At 37.4% G+C, this 19,185-nt stretch overlaps 1 protein-coding gene across 7 annotated transcripts in view; it reads left to right on the top strand.

Annotated features, from left to right (window-relative positions):
- The window catches only part of LOC149827827 (TNF receptor-associated factor homolog 1b-like), a 31,128-nt gene extending 13,694 nt beyond the window's left edge, over positions 1–17,434 (top strand). For 2 of the 7 annotated variants that reach the window (XM_090019670.1, XM_090019671.1), the window contains exons 7-13: positions 7,102–7,260; positions 7,473–7,824; positions 9,289–9,401; positions 10,067–10,217; positions 14,576–15,039; positions 15,132–15,333; positions 15,748–17,434. In XM_090019670.1, coding sequence (XP_089875796.1) covers positions 7,102–7,260; positions 7,473–7,824; positions 9,289–9,401; positions 10,067–10,217; positions 14,576–15,039; positions 15,132–15,333; positions 15,748–17,271 — 2,965 coding nt within the window. In that variant the 3' untranslated portion in view covers positions 17,272–17,434. Of the gene's footprint in view, positions 1–7,080; positions 7,261–7,472; positions 7,825–9,288; positions 9,402–10,066; positions 10,218–14,575; positions 15,040–15,131; positions 15,334–15,747 lie in introns of all 7 variants that reach the window. The other 5 variants (XM_090019669.1, XM_090019668.1, XM_090019672.1 and 2 more) reach the window with 4 other exon arrangements.
- Positions 17,435–19,185: the final 1,751 nt, after the last annotated feature.

The raw sequence follows: 19,185 nt of genomic DNA, 5'->3' as shown, positions 1-19,185 counted from the left end.
GAGTTGATACTCCTGAGGTTGTTAACACCAAAATGCGAATTGATGATGAAGAACCTCTTGAAGATCCCACTCCTTACACAACTTATTGGAGCACTTTTCTATCTGTTAATCACTTGACCTGATATAGCACACACTGTACATACAACTAGTCCCACTTCTGTTCACTTGAAGCAGTTTTGCGTATTATTAGCTACATTAAATTTTCTTTTTCTTGAGGCCTTTTCTTGTCTGCTTATCTTTATTTGATTTAATTGCTTATGCTAATGCTGACTGGGAGGTGATTCGAATAACAGACACTCAACCATTGGTTTTTGTGTTTTCTTAACCGGTGTAAGAAGAAGCAGGTCTTTCTTTGGTCAACAAAAGATGAATATCGAGCTATGACAACTACAACCATGAAGGTAGTTTGGCTCAGAAGACTGCTGGCTGATATGAAAATTGAAGTGACAAAAGCATCACGTATGTACTGTGACAACATGAGTGCAATATACATAGCCAACAACCGAACGTTTCATAAACGCACTAAATATATTGAAATAGATTGTCACTACGTCAGAGAGGAGTATCTATATGGGACTATTGGTCTGCCTTATGTTACTTCAAAATATCAAATTGCAGATTTCTTCACCAAACCTTTCGTCACTCTTAGATTTCATTTCCTCTTATACAAACTTTCAGTCATTGTACCATAAGTTTGAAGGGGAGTGTTAAAAAGTGTGTATATATATGATATATATATATATATATTATGTGTACATACCTGTAAAAATGTCTACGAAGAGACAATATGCATACAAGCACTAATACTTCACAAAAGATGTGTGCGAATGCACTCAAAGAACACTTGAACAAATACGCAAAAGGCGTAAAATAATGCAAACATGCACACATTCATGTAAAATGATTATATTGAATAAAATGAGAGAAGCTTTAAACTCTCAAGCCATACAAAATACAAGGGGAAGACCCCTATTTATACACAACTAAAGGAGCCACCTAGGGGGTTCCCAAAGGAGTCGTTGGGAGCCCCCAACGGTCACATTTGTGACCGTTGGAGGCTCCCGAACGACTCTTTGGGGAGCCTACCTAGGTGGCCCAAACCACAAAAATGAAAAAGAAACAAGAAAAGAAAAGAAAAGAAAAGAAAAAGAAAAAAATAAAAGAATAAAAAATAAATACAATCATATTCCAAATGGAATATGCGTAAAATAGGAGATTACAAAAATACCTTTTTGGGTAATAAAGAGAAAAAAGATATATATATATATATATTCATATATATATATAGATATGTATACATATATACATAGTATATATGTATATATCTCTCTCTCTCTATATACGAATATATATACATACATATGACGAGATTGAATACATTTTAACACCCCCCCTAAAACTTACGGTGTGATAACCGCAAGTTTGCCCAAAAGAAAATGGAACCGAGGGGACCAAAGCGCCTTAGTGAAGAAATCCGCTAGTTGATATTCCGATGTCACATATGGAAGATCGATGATTTTTTTCAAATATTCTTCCCGAACATAATGGCAGTCCATCTCTATATGCTTTGTACGCTCATGGAAGGTATGATTTTTGACAATGTATATCGTACTCTTATTGTCACAACATAACTTTGTCGGTTCTTGAATATGAACTCCCATATCTTCTAGCAGACGTCGAATCCATACTATTTTCATGGTTGTAGAGGCCATGACTTTATACTCAGCTTCAGTGGAAGACAAGGAGAGTGGTGGAGTGACGGTTATTAGGGTCACCTCCCCAATCAGAGTCAGTATATGCAATTAAATTTAAATCAGAGGATGATGAAAGAAATACTCTCTTATTTACCGTCCCTTTTATATATCTGATAATTCAGAGGACAACACTCATGTGCACTGACATCGGAGCGTGTTGGAATTGACTGACAATGTGCACTGCATGAGATATATCCGGTCTAGTGATACTAAGATACATCAATGACGCAACAAGTTGTCTGTAAGGAGTATGATTATCTAAAATAACCCCATCATCTATTTTCATCTTGGACCCCACAACCTCTTGTGTTTCACAAATTTTGTCATCAGTAATGACTGACCTGTCAATTATCTCACAAGCAAGCTTAGTTTGGGATAAAAAATACCCTTTATGAGAAAAAGCAGCTTCAATGCCCAAAAAATATGTCAGAAAACCTAAGTCTCACATTTCAATTTTTTCAGTTAGTGCAGACTTGATTTTTTTTATTTCCTTGATATCATCACCTGTGATTAACATGCCATCAACATATAGAAGCAAGATCACAATTCTTGCATCAGATTTCTTTACAAATAAGGTAGTGTCAGTATAACATGAGACAAATTCATTTTCTATCATTAAACTGTTAAATCAGTCATACCAAGCTTTGGGGGCTTGTTTTAGACCATAAAGAGCTTTTCGTAAACGGAGAACCTTACCATTAGGGCATTCCATGCCAGGAGGAGCAATCGTATAAACTTCTTCATTTAAATTCCCATTTAAAAAATTATTTTTAACGTCCATTTGATAAATATTCTATTTTTTAATTGAAGATATGGTAATAAGACATCTAACGGTAACCGTCCGAGCAACTGTAGCAAACGTTTCATCATAGTCTACCTCATATTCTTGATCATATCCCTTAGCAACTAGACGTGCCTTATATCTCTCAAGAGTCCCATCACTCATGGTTTTGATTTTAAAAACCCACCTACAACCTATACTTTTCTTTCGAAGATCTTGAAATTCCCATGTTTTGGCTTTCCTAAGGGCCCTTAGTTCATTTTCCATGGCTTCTACCCATTCATTCATCTTTTGAGCTTCTTCAAAATTTGTGGGCTCAACATATGAGTGAATGGTGTTAAGGCACACTCTATGTTTGGGATAAAAGGAATCATAGGATATGAAACTAGAGGGAGGTCTCCTATTTCCCTCAGTTCTTTGAGAACTTATTATCTCATTAGGCTCACTATATTTTTCTATAGTACTTTTAAAACTGCTTTGGTCTCTATGTTTGTATACAACAAGCTCTCTAGAAGTTCGATCATCTGTCTCATGAAAGATGAAAGGCTGAGGAGGATGGTTATTCTCTTCTACTTCATTTTCACTTGGTGTGAATTCATCATCACTAATGTCATCATTTCTTGATAAAAGTTGAAATAAAAAGGAATAATCCGTATTTTCTTCATGAGGTTCAGGATTTTCAAATCCACTAACATTTTCTAGAAAACTTACATTTCTAGACACATACAATTTATCATTTTTGACATCGTAGCATTAAAATCCTTTTTGGGTCTCAGAATACCCAAGGCACATGGAATGACTTTACGAGAGAGTTTATCATTTTTATCTGTCCAAATAAAGCATTTGCACCCAAAAACCCTTAACCTGCTATAATAAGGATCTCTTTTATACAAAATTTCAAATGGCGAGATTTTATCCAAATTTTTGGATGGAAGGCAGTTAATTAGATAAACAGATGCAAGAGTCGCTTCGACCCAAAATCTTTTCAGGATCTTTTGGGAAATGAGTAGGGTTCTGGTAGTTTCAATAATGTGCCTATGTTTCCTTTCGGCCAAACCATTTTGTTGGGGTGTTTTGGGACATGATTTTTGATGAATTATCCCATATTTCTCAAGATAGCTTTTTGAGAGATATTCTCCTCCAGAATCAGATCTAAAGATTTTTAGATTTGCATCAAATTGATTCTTAATTATCATATGATAAGTCTTAAATGTTGTAAAAACTTCATGTTTATATTTGAGGAAATATATCCAGGTACATCTAGAGAAATCATCTACAAATATCACATAATAGGAGAACCCTCCCTTTGAGATAACAGGTGCCGGTCCCCAAACATCCGAATGAATGAGTTCAAAAGGTTTTGTAGTAAACATGGATCTTTGATAATATGAAAAACTTCTCATTTTTCCAAGTGTGCAATCATTACAAACAAAATTTTCCTTGCATAAATGTTTGGCAAAAGGAAGATACAATTTTTTTGTGACATTGGGGTGACCAAGTCGTTTGTGCTATACATTAATGTCTTTGTGATGCATCACATTATAAAAAGAATTTTTTGAAATTTGAAGAAAGTCTACATAGTAGAGATCTCCTTTTCTAGAGCCTTCCCCAATCAATTTTTCGGACCAGCGATCCTGTATCCAACATTTATCAGATGAAAATTTTACATCACATCCATGGTTCGAGAGTTGAGAGACAGAAAGCAAGTTTAAATTTAGCTTTGAAATAAATCTGATTTTCGGAATAAAAAAACCTTTTTTCTTCAAAATTTCCAGTGCCTTTAATTTCTAGAGAAGTGCTATCCGCAGTTGAAACAAAAGATGGTGATGAATGTTTTAGAAAATCGGATAAAAAACATATGTTGGGGGACATATGGAAGGAGGCACCCGAATCTAAGAGCCAAGAGGTCTTACTAGGATAAGGCGAGGTAGATGTAGCTGTTCCAGAAACAACTCTCTTAAGAAGCCATTGAAGTGCTTCCACGATTTGATGAAGAAAAAGAGACCCATTTGAGGAAGTCACATTTTCTTCCTTTTGAGAAGTGGTGGTCATGACAAACAACTTTTTACATTTAGGGCAAACAGGTTTGATGTGCCCTGGTTCCTTACAAAAATGACACACAAGTTTGCTGTAGTCCCTTTTTCCTCCTTGACCACTTGATCCTTGATTTTTATTTTTGAAGTGAGGAGGCTTATAAGCTCGTACATTGTTTCCCGGTCTTAAAACAACATTAGCAGCATCACTTTCTTCATTAGATGAAGTTGTAAGAACACTCAAATTGTTTTTGCTAGAATTCATACGAGTCTCCTCCCCACTTAGCTTAGTATTGTCATCTTCAAGCGAGGGGGAAACGAAAGAGGAGAGGAGAGGAGAGGAGAGGAGAGGAGAGGAGAGAAGACTGAATTTGCTCAAACTCGGGTCTAACACCATTCAAAAAACTGAAAAAATGATCTTCTTCCAATTGTTTGTACCTAAGCTCAATAGCTTCTCCACTCCGCTTAGGCTCAAGCATCGCGAGTTCATCCCATATGGATGACAATTCCGCAAAATATTCTCTTATGGACATTTCATTTTGTTGAAGGGTCAAAGCCCTTTTTTGGAGATAGTACTTGTGAGATAAGTCTCTTGATGTGTACATTTTCTCAAGATAACACCAAGCTTTTGATGCTTTAACTTGATAATATTTGTATTGATCTTAGTTTCAACCGATGAAAAAATCCAAGAAAGAATCTTGAAAATTTTCATTTCCCATTCCTCATGTTTCTTGGAATATTCTTCAAGAGCTCTACTTCTGTCTTCTCCTTCGAGAATTTTAATTTCATCTTTATCTACCAAAGTAATATTTGGTTCGGGTTCCGGTATAGAACCAAGAACGTATCCCCAAAGACCTTTACCTTTTATATGAGCTTCCATGTTCCTGGCCCAAACATGATAGTTTGAGCCATTCAACTTTAAGCCAAGAGACATGTGGGAGTCTTTTTCGCCCATTAGAAGAGAAGAGAGAAAAAATCACGTACCGTAATAAGATTTTGGGTCTTACTTGATATAGGAAACTTCCAAAATATTGAAGGAAGAGAAGCCCTCACTCCAATCTCCAAGAAGTCAAAGGCACTTTTTTTGAGGCACTCGAAAAGCGAAGAATCACACAATTTTCAATCTTTGACCAAGCTTTGATACCATGTAAAAATGTCTACGAAGAGACAATACGCATACAAGCACTAATACTTCACAAAAGATGTGTGCAAATGCACTCAAAGAACACTTGAACAAATACACAAAAGGCGTAAAATAATGCAAACATGCACACATTCATGTAAAATGATTATATTGAATAAAATGAGAGAAGCTTTAGACTCCCAAAGGAGTCGTTGGGAGCCCCCAACGGTCACATTTGTGACCGTTGGAGGCTCCCCAACGACTCTTTGGGGAGCCTACCTAGGTGGCCCAAACCACAAAAATGAAAAAGAAACAAGAAAAGAAAAAAAAAAAGAAAAAGAAAAAGAAAAAGAAAAATAAAAATAAAAAGATAAAAGAATAAAAAATAAATACAATCATATTCCAAATGGAATATGTGTAAAATAGGAGATTACAAAAATACCCTTTTCGGGTAATAAAGAGAAAAAAGATATATATATATATATATATTCATATATATATATAGAGAGAGAGATACATATACATATATACATAGTATATATGTATACATATCTCTCTCTCTATATACAAATATATATATACGTACATATGATGAGATTGAATACATTTTAACAATACCAATGTATATACACGTAGTATATATGTATATTATATAGATATTTATATAATGTATTTTTTCTTTCTTTATTTTTTCTTCTTATTTATTTTTCCTTTTAGTATCTAGTTCTATTTGAACTAGACTTAAACTAGTCAACATATTGTTGACTAGTTTGAGAGCCGTTGGGGCTAGTCCAATGGATACAAATCGAGCCGTTGGACTATCTCCAATGACTCTCTTGTGCTTCTTTTAGCTCTATTCCAAGAGCTCATTCATGTGTATAAATAGGGGTTATCCCCCTCTAATTGAATTAATTCTTTTTATGCATTTTATGTGAAGTTAATAAAGATTATTCATTTTATTCTTGTGCCTTTTTGTGGGTTTTGGTTAATGTGTCTTTTATAGACACTTGTTGTCAACATTTGTGTTGTTGTTGATGTTGGTATTTCTTTACATTGTCATCATCAAATACTTTCATTCTCAAGATTTTTGAAATGGTCGGCGTCATTCCGGCTTGCTAATGCATTGAGTTAGTCTGTATACATTGTAGCATCTATCTCTTTCGCATTTGTCTAACCTCTGGCGTTCAATTGGTCTATTCAGTTGTTTTCTTGGCAAAGCATGTAATGAACTATTACTTGTTTTGAAAGATAAGGAAATTGTATATTCATTGGTCTTCCTTCCAGAGATTTTGGCACGAGAGTCCCTTTAGTGTTACCGTGTTATATTAACAATTTTTTAAATTGACTTTTTTTCAATTCTTTGTGTTTAATCTGCCAAAACTTTGAAAGGTGTTACATTTTGTTTATCAGAGAGAAGTCGCATCGTCCTTTCCGCTGCCTTGATTGTCAATATAGGCGAGAACTTGTGCGAGTATATCTAACAAATGTAGAAGGAATTTGCCGACGCTTTGTTGAAGAGAGAAGGAGCAAACTTGGGAAGTTGATTGAGGACAAATCAGGATGGTCAAGGTATTTCTTGCTTCTTTGGTTTTGAGGGACTATGATTTAACTGTAAACTTGTTTTTTTTTAAACAAGAATGCTGGGGGGTTACCCCGATTTTATATAGCTGTAATTTACTTGTTGCTTTACATAAATTGGGACTTCCTTTTCTGATGTCTGTTTACCAAAATTTTCTTGATGGGTCTATCACGTTACTGATTCATTGTTGAGCTTTTTGCAGCTTTCGTGCATTTTGGTTAGGAATAGACCAGAATGCAAGGCGCCGCATGTCTAGAGAGAAAAGTGATACCATCTTGAAGCTTGTTGTGAAACAATTCTTTATAGAGAAGGAAGTCACCTCTACACTAGTCATGGATTCTGTATACAGCGGTTTGAGGGCTCTTGAAAGCCAAAGTTTAAACAAAAAAACTAGAACAAAATCAGCAGAGCTGGAGGAATCACCTCCTCCAATTGTTCGTGTTGAAAAGGATATGTTTATCTTGGCTGATGATGTGTTGGTTCTGCTTGAGAGGGCTTCAGCAGAACCTTTACCTCCATTGAAGGATGACAAGGGTCCTCAGAACCGGACAAAGGTAAACTTGAATGGTCATACAGTTATGTTATATTTTCTGCAAATGTCCATACATCATTGGCATGATCTTGCGCTGATATCTTTGACTTCCCTGGAGAAACAAGCTGCAAATGGTATTGAGGTAGCATCCTTGTTTTGATAAATGACATTGAGACTCTGTTTGGAAACTGGCAGTCGGATGGAGATTGTGCATTTGAAAAAGTGGCAGCTACCACTTCCTAGGAGGTGGTAGCTATCAATTCCATTCTTTAGTGTAAATGCAAAGGAGAGAGGACCTCACTTCCCATCCCAAATGCATAAACACCCATCCCAGCTACCAGTTTCCAAACATTCACCACCAAGGTAGTTTGACCAAGTTTTTACCATTTGCATTAACTCCCATCCCAACTACTAGTTTCCAAACAGAGCCTGAAAGTTAGTTCAAGAAAGAGCTCGAGCCAATTGAATTTTTAATGGAAAAAATGTGATTAAAAAATATACTTTTCTGGATACTAAGGGGGATATGTCAAGATCCTAGTGGGACAGAAAGAACCCTTATCAAGGGGAGGATGCAAATGTCTTCATTTGGCTACTTGTCTAGCTGGATAATTCCCTGTTCTTCCCTGTTGAATTGGTTATGTCTCGGGAAATATTTGGTATCATATGCATGAGCGTCTAGTGCAGACACTTCTCCAACTGGTATGAGAAAAATGAGCCATTAAACTCAGGATGCCTTCTGTCCAAAAGCAAAATTTTGTTTCTTTTCTATGTGACGACTGCACTTCTACAGGCTTTTCTAGTTTTTGAGCCTTTCTAGACATGCTTCATGTTGATGATGTCATTGGTTGGAAGTTTTGGAATATTTATTTTACTGCAGAACTTGAATTCGGCTTCAGTGCATATCCATATCACTGTGCCAGTGATGCAATCGTTTCAGGCAACCTCGTACATGAGTAGTGGTGCTTTTATGCAAGCTGTTAAGATGCTCTTCAGATTCCTTTTTCACATAGGTTATACTACAAATTTGAAAATAATTCCATTCTTGAATATGCCTATGAAAGAATCTATGGTCAGTTGGCCTCTGCACGGCTCAGACTGAGGCAACTAGTGGGTGAATCTTAGGATTGATTGGGAATTCATTTCATCCTTTGTCTACCAAGCGTGCTTCCTTGTGATGCTGTGCACTGTTGTGGTACTTGTTTATTCTAGATTTAGATGTTTCGGTTGGAAAAACATTGGGAACTTTAATGTTTAGCTCAATTGATATTGTGTAATGGATTGACATGAAAATTGTCTGTTCTCTATATCATTCCTGACTTTGATTTGTGCCTGTTGGATTTTTTTTTTCTGGTACAGAGTTATTGGGCCTTGCCCTTTTTTTTTGCCTTTGCAGGTGCTTATCTTTGTGCATGTGAACTGTTCCTTCACTTGCTTGTGATTCTTGTTTTCTCATATGATTTTGTTATGACTGATTCTGCATTATTAGGAAGGAAATTCTGGGGAGGACTTCAACAAAGACTCCATTGAACGTGATGAAATACGCCTTACAGAACTTGGACGGAGGACTATAGAGATATTTGTTGTAACCCAAATATACAGGTAATTTCAAATTTGTGATTTGTTTGATTTGCATTCGTGAATATTAAAACTATTTATCTGTAGTTGGCAATGTCTAGATAATCTGAGGGTTTACAAGTAAAAGCAGATGAAGACAAGTTGAAGGCAACTGGTTTTTTCACAATTGGCTGCAGTATATTACAATAAAGGGAGGCTTTTGAAGAATTATGGTTTAGTTTGTGAAAAGGCCTGTTGAGAGAGTTGTGGAAGGAGAGGAAATAAAAAAAGGTTAGGTGTGTTATATGATATGACCTTTGGGTTGGCAACTTGGCACACAGGCTAATTGTTAACATAATAATCCCTAAATTCTTTAAATATGAAATCAGCTGCAATATCAAAAGAAATTACAAGAATAATTTCTTGTCGCAACCTGGGTTCTTTATTTCTTCTGCCTATATTTTCTGTTAATGATATATTTCAGTGCTTTAGTTTATTATTCTATGTTGGGATGGACATTTATTTTTTAGTGACATCAATTTTTCTTTTCTAACCAAAAATTTTAAGATGCTAAGTTTACATTTGGTGGTTTGATTTTTCTTGTAGATATATCTGCTTATGTTTTCTGAATTTCGTTTCTTGAGGTTTTTCATTATGCTTTCTTGCCTTTACATTGTCTTTGCTGCATATGTTTCATGTTTATCTTGCAGCAATAGAATTGAAGTTGCTTATCAGGAGGCTGTTGCTTTGAAGAGGCAAGAGGAACTTATTCGTGAGGAGGAGGCAGCATGGCAAGCTGAAAATGATCTCAAGTCGAAGCGCGGAGCAGCTGACAAAGAAAAGCGAGCCAAGAAAAAACAGGTTACATGATTGGCTAAGGAATAAAAGTTTGTTATGCTTTGAAGTATTCAATTGAGTCCTACGAAACTATCTTTTTAGTTTAAATTCAGTATTTGTCCATATTGTTTTATTTTCTTTGATACATTCTATTAACAGAATGCTAATGTGGAATTGTGGCAAAGATATTGAGTGATTCAATTATCAAATTTCTTTCCTACTCATATTTCTGCTTCTGGATGAACTCAAGACTTGCAAAAGTTATTGTGAGTGTCAGATCTGGGCTTGCAATATTCTAATTCATCTGGAGTCCTTATTTAATCTACATCTTGAGCAAAGTATGTTATGCTATTCTGCAGCATTCTTTGTCGCATCATACTACCTGACAGGCGCTTTTTGTTGGGTAGGTTAATATTGTCTTCGTTTACTGAGTCTTTGTTTTATCTGTTTAAGAATTCTATATAGTTTTTCTTGTTGATTGCTAGCATATTTTGTTGTTCTCATAAAAGGTTTTCTAAAATGAACTTGCAGTTTCTCTTTTAGAGTAAGATTGAATGGTTCTCTTGTAAATAAAAGCAGTTGACTGCACTTTGTAGTCCTTTGCTTTAAAAACTATTAGCAGTCACATTGTTTCAATCAATGTTATAAAAAGCATATCATAAGGTTCTAATTTACAAGTTAACTGTCCCAATATCATGTTGTAAGATATGAAAAAAAGTTAAAAATAAAAAATTAGAAGTTAAAAATAAAAATTGTGGATACTAAAAAATTGATTACAAAGTAAAGCAAACCGTATTTGAGTAATCAACTTGAAATATTAGGTAACCCTAGGTGGAATAAATAAGACATGAATGCATATATGACAAGAATAATTGTTATGAAAGAATATCAATATAATGTATATAAAAGGTCTAAGATTAAAACACTTGAAAAATAATGAATAACATAAAATAACAGGCCATGTAATATAAAACAGTAAGGCATCAACCATCAAATATTTACTCCAAAAGTTTTATTTTTCTTTTAATACTGCAAGAATATGGCAATTGGCAAGTTTTAGTAAGCATTAAAAAAAAGTTTCAGTAAACATTAAAGAAATTAGACAAAACAGTTTCTTTGTGTATTCTGTTGATCACTTTCACTGGTGACAATAACCACAAAAATAAAATATTGGGTTCCTTTTTTGTAATCATTTCCTTCTTTCTTGCCTTCCTCTTTTGTTTGGTCCTACTAGGGGTGGCAATTGGGTCGGGTCGGCGGGTTGGTGGGTCGGGTTAACGGGTTCGCGGGTCAGAATACCTGAACACGAACACGACCCGTTTATTAAACAGGTCGGATGTGGCAAACACGAACACGACCCATTTATTAAACGGGTAACCCGACACAACACGGTTAACCCATTTATTAAATGGGTCGGGTCGACACGATTACACGACACGGCGACCCATTTATTAAACGGGTCGACCCGATAACATAGACACGATAACTGACCTGAGTAACCCGAATAACCTGTCTAACCCGAATAACACAATTAGAAACACATACACAAAAAAAATACATATTATACTTTTTTTTTCTGCAAATCTCAATATGGAATTGTACTACCAACATTAACATAAAACATCAACATAAAACTTCAACATAAAGTCATATATATAAATGGGTTGTGGGTTGATGAGTTAGTGTAAACGGGTTGACCCGCCCGCCTAACCTGTTTATTAAACTGGTCAAACGGGTTGGCGGGTTGGCATACCCCTAACACGAACACGACCCGTTTAATAAACGGGTTAGGCGGGTCAACCCGTTTACGACACAAACCCGTTTAAGCCAAACCCTAACCCGGCTAAGAAGCGGACTGGCGGGTCGGGTCAGATTTTGCCACCCCTAGGTCCTACATATTCTTGATAATAAACTGAGATGAAATTTCTTCTCTTTGATTTTCTTTCCTTAGCCTATGAATAGGGTGAATGGGACCTTAATAAACTTGTATTTATTAAAAAAAACTCTCATTAAAAGTGAAAAATAATTAAATAAAATCATTTGAAAATTTCTAAGAAGGTACTAAAAGGTAGCCTTATCTTACATATGGCATGTATTGTATGTTATGATACTGTCCCATACAATATGATACATTCAATTTTTATAGCTTCAGTTTGGATAGTTCTCCATACCTATTTGGTTGCATAATTCCAATTATTCAAGTGATGAACATGCACTGACATGGAATCCTAAAGTGCTATGCATGACTCCTACCTAGGCAAAAGTTGTTAGTAGTTTCATGTACGCTTTATCCAGTTCCAGCTCCTTTTCATGACTAAGCATCAATAGAGACACCGATTTTTGAAAAACACAGAATGTATATGGATTTTATAAAATTTTGAATGAAGATACATATTGCAAAAATTATTGCAAGACCTATGTTACATGGGTACGACACGACAATTTCAAAAAATGCATGTATGGGGACACAACTATATATATATATATATATATATATATATATATATAGAGAGAGAGAGAGAGAGAGAGAGAGTTTTGGGTCTGAGTCTGGATAATATATGGATCCACTATATTAGAATCCATATATAAGACACCCCTTTTGCTCTCTCTCTCTCTCTGATTGTTGCAGGAAGAAGAAGAAGGTACTCTCTCTCTCTCCTGTCATTGAGGGGGAAATCGAGAAAGGGGAGAGAGACGAATTGAGAGGGAGACCGAGAAGAAGAAGAAGAAGTGGGCAAGCAGATCGGAAGAACGAGAAGAAGACGAGGAAGAGGGGGACCAGTGCTCTCTTTCTATGGCTGATTGGAAGGAGAAGAAGAAGAGGAGGAGAGGCTCAACCCTAACGGTATGCCCTCTCTCTCTCTCTATGTTTCTTCTTTCTTTTTTTTCATCTTCTTCCTCCTTTTTTTCTTCTTCTTCTTCCTCCTCTTCCTTTTTCTTTTCTTCTTCTTCTCCTTCTCCCTCCTTTTTCTTCTTTCTCCCAGTCTTTCGCTCGAGAAACCAAAAACAAAAGTTGGGTTGGGTCAGGGTTGGGCCCGACCTGACCCGGACCAGCATGTACCCATTCTGCGTCTGGTACCAGATCCCGTGTCGGGCCATGTCAACACTGGTACCTCTGCCAAACAGCCCTGTGACAGTGCAAGACATATAATGCATCTGTGAGATGAGTTTTTGTGCATTATATACAGTTACTGTCATAGATAATCTCAAGAGAGTGCTATATATCTAAATGGAAAAGAAAACTTTGATTCTTCACGGTCAATACACCTACATCATAGTGATTTTTTTTTTCAAATGGTGCTCTATTCATTCATTAAGTAGCACAGACATCTAATGCATAAACGGTTGAAATTTAAACTATAAAACATGTCTAAACAAGCATTATGGTAAAACATGTCTAAACAAGCATTATGGGTCGTCAAACAGTGTGCAACCAAAATACCAAATGTCTATCCATAAGGTACCTAAGCTTCAGAAATCCATGGATGTTAGGGATAGATAATGTTAGTTTTGCAATTCTTGTAATTTCCCTTTACAATAATCTCTTGTCTACATGTTTGTAACATAGTTGTTGTATTGAGTAATTTAGCTTTTTCTCAATGCAGTTTGGAAAAATTAATATATTAGCAACCATTTAGATGTCCTTTCCACATTGGCCTGTATAGATTTTCACAATAACATCATATCATGTCATCTACATCATGACATGCGGTGAGGATTTTAAGAATAGAAGCATGTGCACGCCAGGGAATTATTGTTGCATTATGTTTTCCATGTTCTAGTTGGTCATCTGTAGCTATGAGAAAATTCCTGGGAGAGGGCACGCCACTGTTAACTATGTGATTCCAACTACATAGATGAAGTTCTTGGATGCTCATTAAAGTCACCACTTTGTGAGCTAAGTTTAGCCAAGGGATTTCTTTAACCACTGCAGCCATGACAACAACTTTTACTGATATGGCTTTTCTTCGGAGGGGTCATGTTCTCCTTGGAGGCCATTGGCTCTCAGAGCTGATCAGTGGTATGCTTATAAAGCCTGATAGTGGTATAAGGCTGCATTTGTGTAGTTGGAGAGGGATTCTTCATTGAAATGAGAATTGTCAGAGTAAATGGAGTTGCTAGGGTAGGGACTTTGAGTGGCTCTGGAATTGCTCATTTTATTTCTCATGTTAAAAAAACTTGTGACTCTGATGGTAGATCATAAAATCTAAGGCTTTAAGGAGATTACTTCTTATTGCAATTCTTCTATTGTAATTCTGTTGAGTGAATAATATTTTTCTTCAGAAAACAAACTTGTGTAAATGCAACCTTAAATACGACTATGTATACCATGAAAACTTCTGTTATAAAGATATTTTTCTATACTCATATTGTTGTGTTAGGCTAAACAAAAGCGGAACAATCGTAAGAAGGATAAAGCCAGGGATGAGAAATTTGGTACACCACTTCATGACAAACACCAGAGGGATCGACTTTTTGAGGAAAGGACTCTTGGGGAATTTTCTGCCAAGGAGCATTCAATCATTGACAAATGTGATGCCCAGGAAGATGTCTCTGGTGTTTCAGATACAGGGGAAGATGCTATCGAAGTTCGTGAACCAGATGCAGAAGATAAGGATGCCAGTCCAGTCAATTGGGACACTGATATGTCAGGAATGCATCATGTCACAGAAGTTAGCAGCTCTGGGATGAGTGTTCAACCTATAGAAAATGGGAAAACAAAGAAAATAAACAGGGCTGCAATGGATGACAGCTCTTCAACGTGTTCTACTGATTCGGTTCCTTCTGTTGTAATGAATGACCCATATAAAGGACATTCTTTGCCTGGCCAGTCATCCCCAAGCAGGTGCGTACAGTTTAATGTATTGATTCTGGTTTTCTTTCATGGCAGATGATTACTTTGTCATCCCTATCTGTTTTTTTTGTGTCTTTTTGAAGAGGAAAAAATCAGAGGAGCAAAGAAGACAATGATCAAAGTGGTTGGACCCATGATGCCGACAGTCAATCTTTGGATTCCGCCCCCGACACTGGAGTAGTGTGTGATGCTAGTGGCACCTGTGGAAGCACTGGGCCTGAACCAGATGGAGTCCTCTCCTTGAAGGATAGGATTCAGTGGCTAGAGCAGCATTTAGTTGAGAAGGTTACGCTCAGTTTCTTGTTTGAATGTGTGCATGCATGCATGCTTGTGTCGTATGTGTGTGTAATAGAGCTTCAAAATTTTGATGGAAGCACCCTTAGAAGGTTAACCTATTTGAGTATGTATGCATTGATGCATCATAGTCTTTCGTTCTTACAAAAACTTTCTTTTAAGACTGACGTTAACAATTTTATCTATTTGAATCAACCCCTCTTCAAGGTTGATGTGATTAGTCTTATAGACAGCTGTGCAGTCTACATCTGAATCAAGGCTATCTTGATAGGGTGCCAATTTGCCACCAAAAACTGGCATGCTTCAATCTCTATGACCTTTAGGACTCGAAGCCATTCTTTTCTGTGGGTTTCTGGATCTCAAGATTATCATGACATGACTTGAGTGTTTTTGCATCATTTCCAGGAAGAAGTTGTTTCATCACAGAGGAAACTTAGCGTCGAAGGCCATGTTGATATTGACAGACCTTCAAATCAATCATGTGAGCCAGCAGAGGAAGCTTCATCCCCTCCCACCAGTCCATCACCTGCCATAAGATATGTGAAGTCTACTCCAACAACCAGTGAAGCAAGTAGCCCAGCTCTTATTGAACCAATTCCTGTTAGGCATGCATCTTCAAGTAGCCCATCAGATAAAGCGATCTCGCTCCTAACCAGATCTCCTCCTCTCCCATCAATATCACAAAATGGAACTCAAAAACCTATAATCGCAGCAAAGATCCTGGCAAATCACCATGACAACACCTCAATGAAACCTACTGATGTTGATGCATATTCCGCATTGTCAAGGGCATCTAGTACTCCACTTTTGGCTGTGCCAAGACCAACCATTTCAGTTATACCCATGGCTCAATCATCACCATCATTGGCACGCTCAGTCAGTGCAGCTGGAAGGTTAAGCACCAGCACCGATCAACTGCTATCTACTTCATGCAGTAATGTTTCTCAATCCTATAGAAATGCCATTATGAATATTAACAAAGTGAGAACTGCTCCAGTCATTCCCAGTCCTCCCTCTTATTCTGTTGTAAATCTAACTTCGTATTCCCAGTCACTCTCTTCAGGCTTGCCATCATCACGACTGGCATCATCATCAGCAACAGCACCATCAACTGCATCATTGCTGTCTCAGAGTGCTTTCGCAAAGGAGACTAGCAACTATGCAGGAACAAATGGCTGCCCAGGTTTTACTTTTGGCACTGTAACACCCGAGATACTGCGGCCGCAGCAATCTGAGTTGCTCTCTGATGAACCCAGTTCATTTTCGTGGATGAATAATGAACACATGCTACACAAAGGTGGGAATAGCTTCTTCTGTGAACAATATTTTCCAAAGGACGTCCCAAGCATGGAGATGTATGGTTCTGGTAGCAGGCGTCATGTGGGTCTTGGTGACTCACAGGATGAGTTCCCCCATCTTGATATTATCAATTACCTGCTCGACGAGGAATATGGCATTGGAAAAGCAGCAACGGCTGGTGGCATGCTGCAGAACTCGGGAAATCATGTTTTCAGTAGGCAATTTACCTTTCCTAGGATGCACAATGTTGGCGGAGGGAGTGATATGGGAATGATGGATGCAGCTAGTTCTCTGAACGGCTGCAGGTTTGAGAGATCAGTGGGGTATGCTGAGGACAGTCTCCAGCATGCCTATGGCTCGCAAAGCTGTCCATATGACATGCAAAGAGATGGACATGATGTGGTGCTTTCTCCATACATAGTGCAGCATAACGGGCAAGCAGAGAGGGTATTGAGCATTAATCAGCTGGGTCAGCATCAGTGGCCTGCCGATTCTGCTGATATCTCATTGTTGAGGAACTCTGAGGCAGCTGGGTCTCTCTTTCAAATGCCCATTTCCGACTATGCCAACTTGGGTTGCAGCACTGGGCTTAATGGTTACACAGCGTTCAGACCAGCCAATGGACATTGAAGGCTGTCGAGGTCCTGCCTTCCTCTTGGGTGGTGGCATGGCCCCCTCTTCCTAATAATGTATCTGAGATGTCTCATGTGAAAGTGAGGTAATCCTTATCGCTTGAACATTTTGTAAAGTGATTCTCAATTTGCTTCTAATTGCATTCCACTATTTGCTTTTAGTTTTGCTGTTCGCTTGCGCTGGTTGGTCTGTAACAAGGTGATCTCATATTTCTTTCCAGGATCTGGGTCTACACCCAAGCTTCTAATTGCATTCCACTATTTGCTTTTAGTTTTGCGAAATATTTGCTGAAATAACATGCTTTGAATCCCTTTTGGTTCAGCCGTTCTGTTAGTTTAAACCTGGTTGACCCAGCAGAAATAAGAGAAAATAGCAGAAATCCCAAGCTTGGAATTGTTAAATCCTGCATGGTTATGCATCCTGACATGGTAGGGCATGGTGTCGTGCCCCATTTGCATTGAACGATTCAAGTGATTTGGCCTGGTGTCTACCAAATTTCTGACAGCATTTAGGCCTGAAAATGTTTTTTTTTTGGAAAGGCAAGCCGGGGTTAGGCAGGACCCCTACCAGTTGATTAAGAATCAAGCTATCTGTTCCCTGCTGTATAAAACCCACTATACGTCATTAAACACCGGATGCCAATCAGGCGGCCGGTTAATCCAATGGTGTTCCTCAAAATCAATGGCTAGCTTCGCTGGGCCTGAAAATCTTTTTTTTAAAGGCAAGCTGGGGTTAAGCAGATCTCCACCAGTTATTATTCAAAGTACCGCTGGGGTTTGAACCTGCAACGTCCCACCACAATGAGACATGCACTGACAGCTCTTACCAGCCCCGTTGGCTAGGCCTGAAAATGTTAGCAAAATGTTAAGTGACCCTTTTTGCATTTCCCTTATATAGTGGGAATTCACAGGTGCAAGCTTAAGTTGCTAAATGTGACTTCTGCTTATCTGGTAGGAGCGGCTTGTAATGTCACCAAGTTGAGGGGATGTCATGAGTTCCCTTGGCCCCGAGGTCGAAGCTAGTTGTGATTTCAAAGATTTTACCAAATGGAGGTTTGCCAATGTGCAGTTGCTGATGGAGGGGTTTTCCTTGACCTAGCTGAAAAAAAAGTGACTCCATGGGATGCATTCAACGTGGCTTGTTTAGTAAAAACCAGCAGGATTCACTAGACAGTGTTGTACTAATCACATTACAAAAGTGTATAGTGGTTGCCTATAGTAGAAACGACCCATTTGTTCAAAATTTTCTGGACTTTTTTGTGGATCATGCTTTATGAATAGGTTCTACGTGGATTGTCAGTCAAAACAATGTTCTGGACTGGTTGAATCGTGTAAAGAGATTTTCATGAGCTTCTAAAATCAAAGGTCCAAAATCCATTGATTGAAAAGTCAGTTTTTTACGTTAAAACCACTGATTCAAAGTGTGTTTCCAAAGAAATGAACCATGTTGAGCACATCTACTTGCCTGCTCGATGTGCTGGACATGAAATTGATACCATTGTTAATACAGAAAACAGGTAGAAGAAGAAGCTTTGTTTATTAAAAAATTTGGTACATATTAAGCTAACTACCGTACAATATTGTACGGGTAAATTGACCCAACTTTTTTAAAAAACCCTACAATTTTTGATATTTACTTGATGTCCAAAATCACAAATATCCAGCATTGTTAGAACTCTTTTACCTTTGACAACTGCCAATTTAGCCTTTTTTGCAATAAAATTGTACCGCCTATTTGCTATTTTAGGTTTTTTTATGCGAATTTAGACCTCACGAACTCGCATAAATTTATTTGCAAAGTTTTGGTGAAACTGAAATCACCAAAATCCATATTTTTGACAATGGATGTGGCTCCCTCTCTACTCACTTATGTACACAAAGCCATGCTTTTAAATTACTAGGATGACCTAGT

Source organism: Nuphar pumila, chromosome 10 (assembly GCF_984573655.1).
Source record: "Nuphar pumila chromosome 10, dmNupPumi1.hap1.1, whole genome shotgun sequence".
Lineage (NCBI taxonomy): Eukaryota > Viridiplantae > Streptophyta > Magnoliopsida > Nymphaeales > Nymphaeaceae > Nuphar > Nuphar pumila.
The sequence above is the reverse complement of the archived record's forward strand: the minus strand, read 5'-3'. Positions and strand labels throughout refer to the sequence as shown.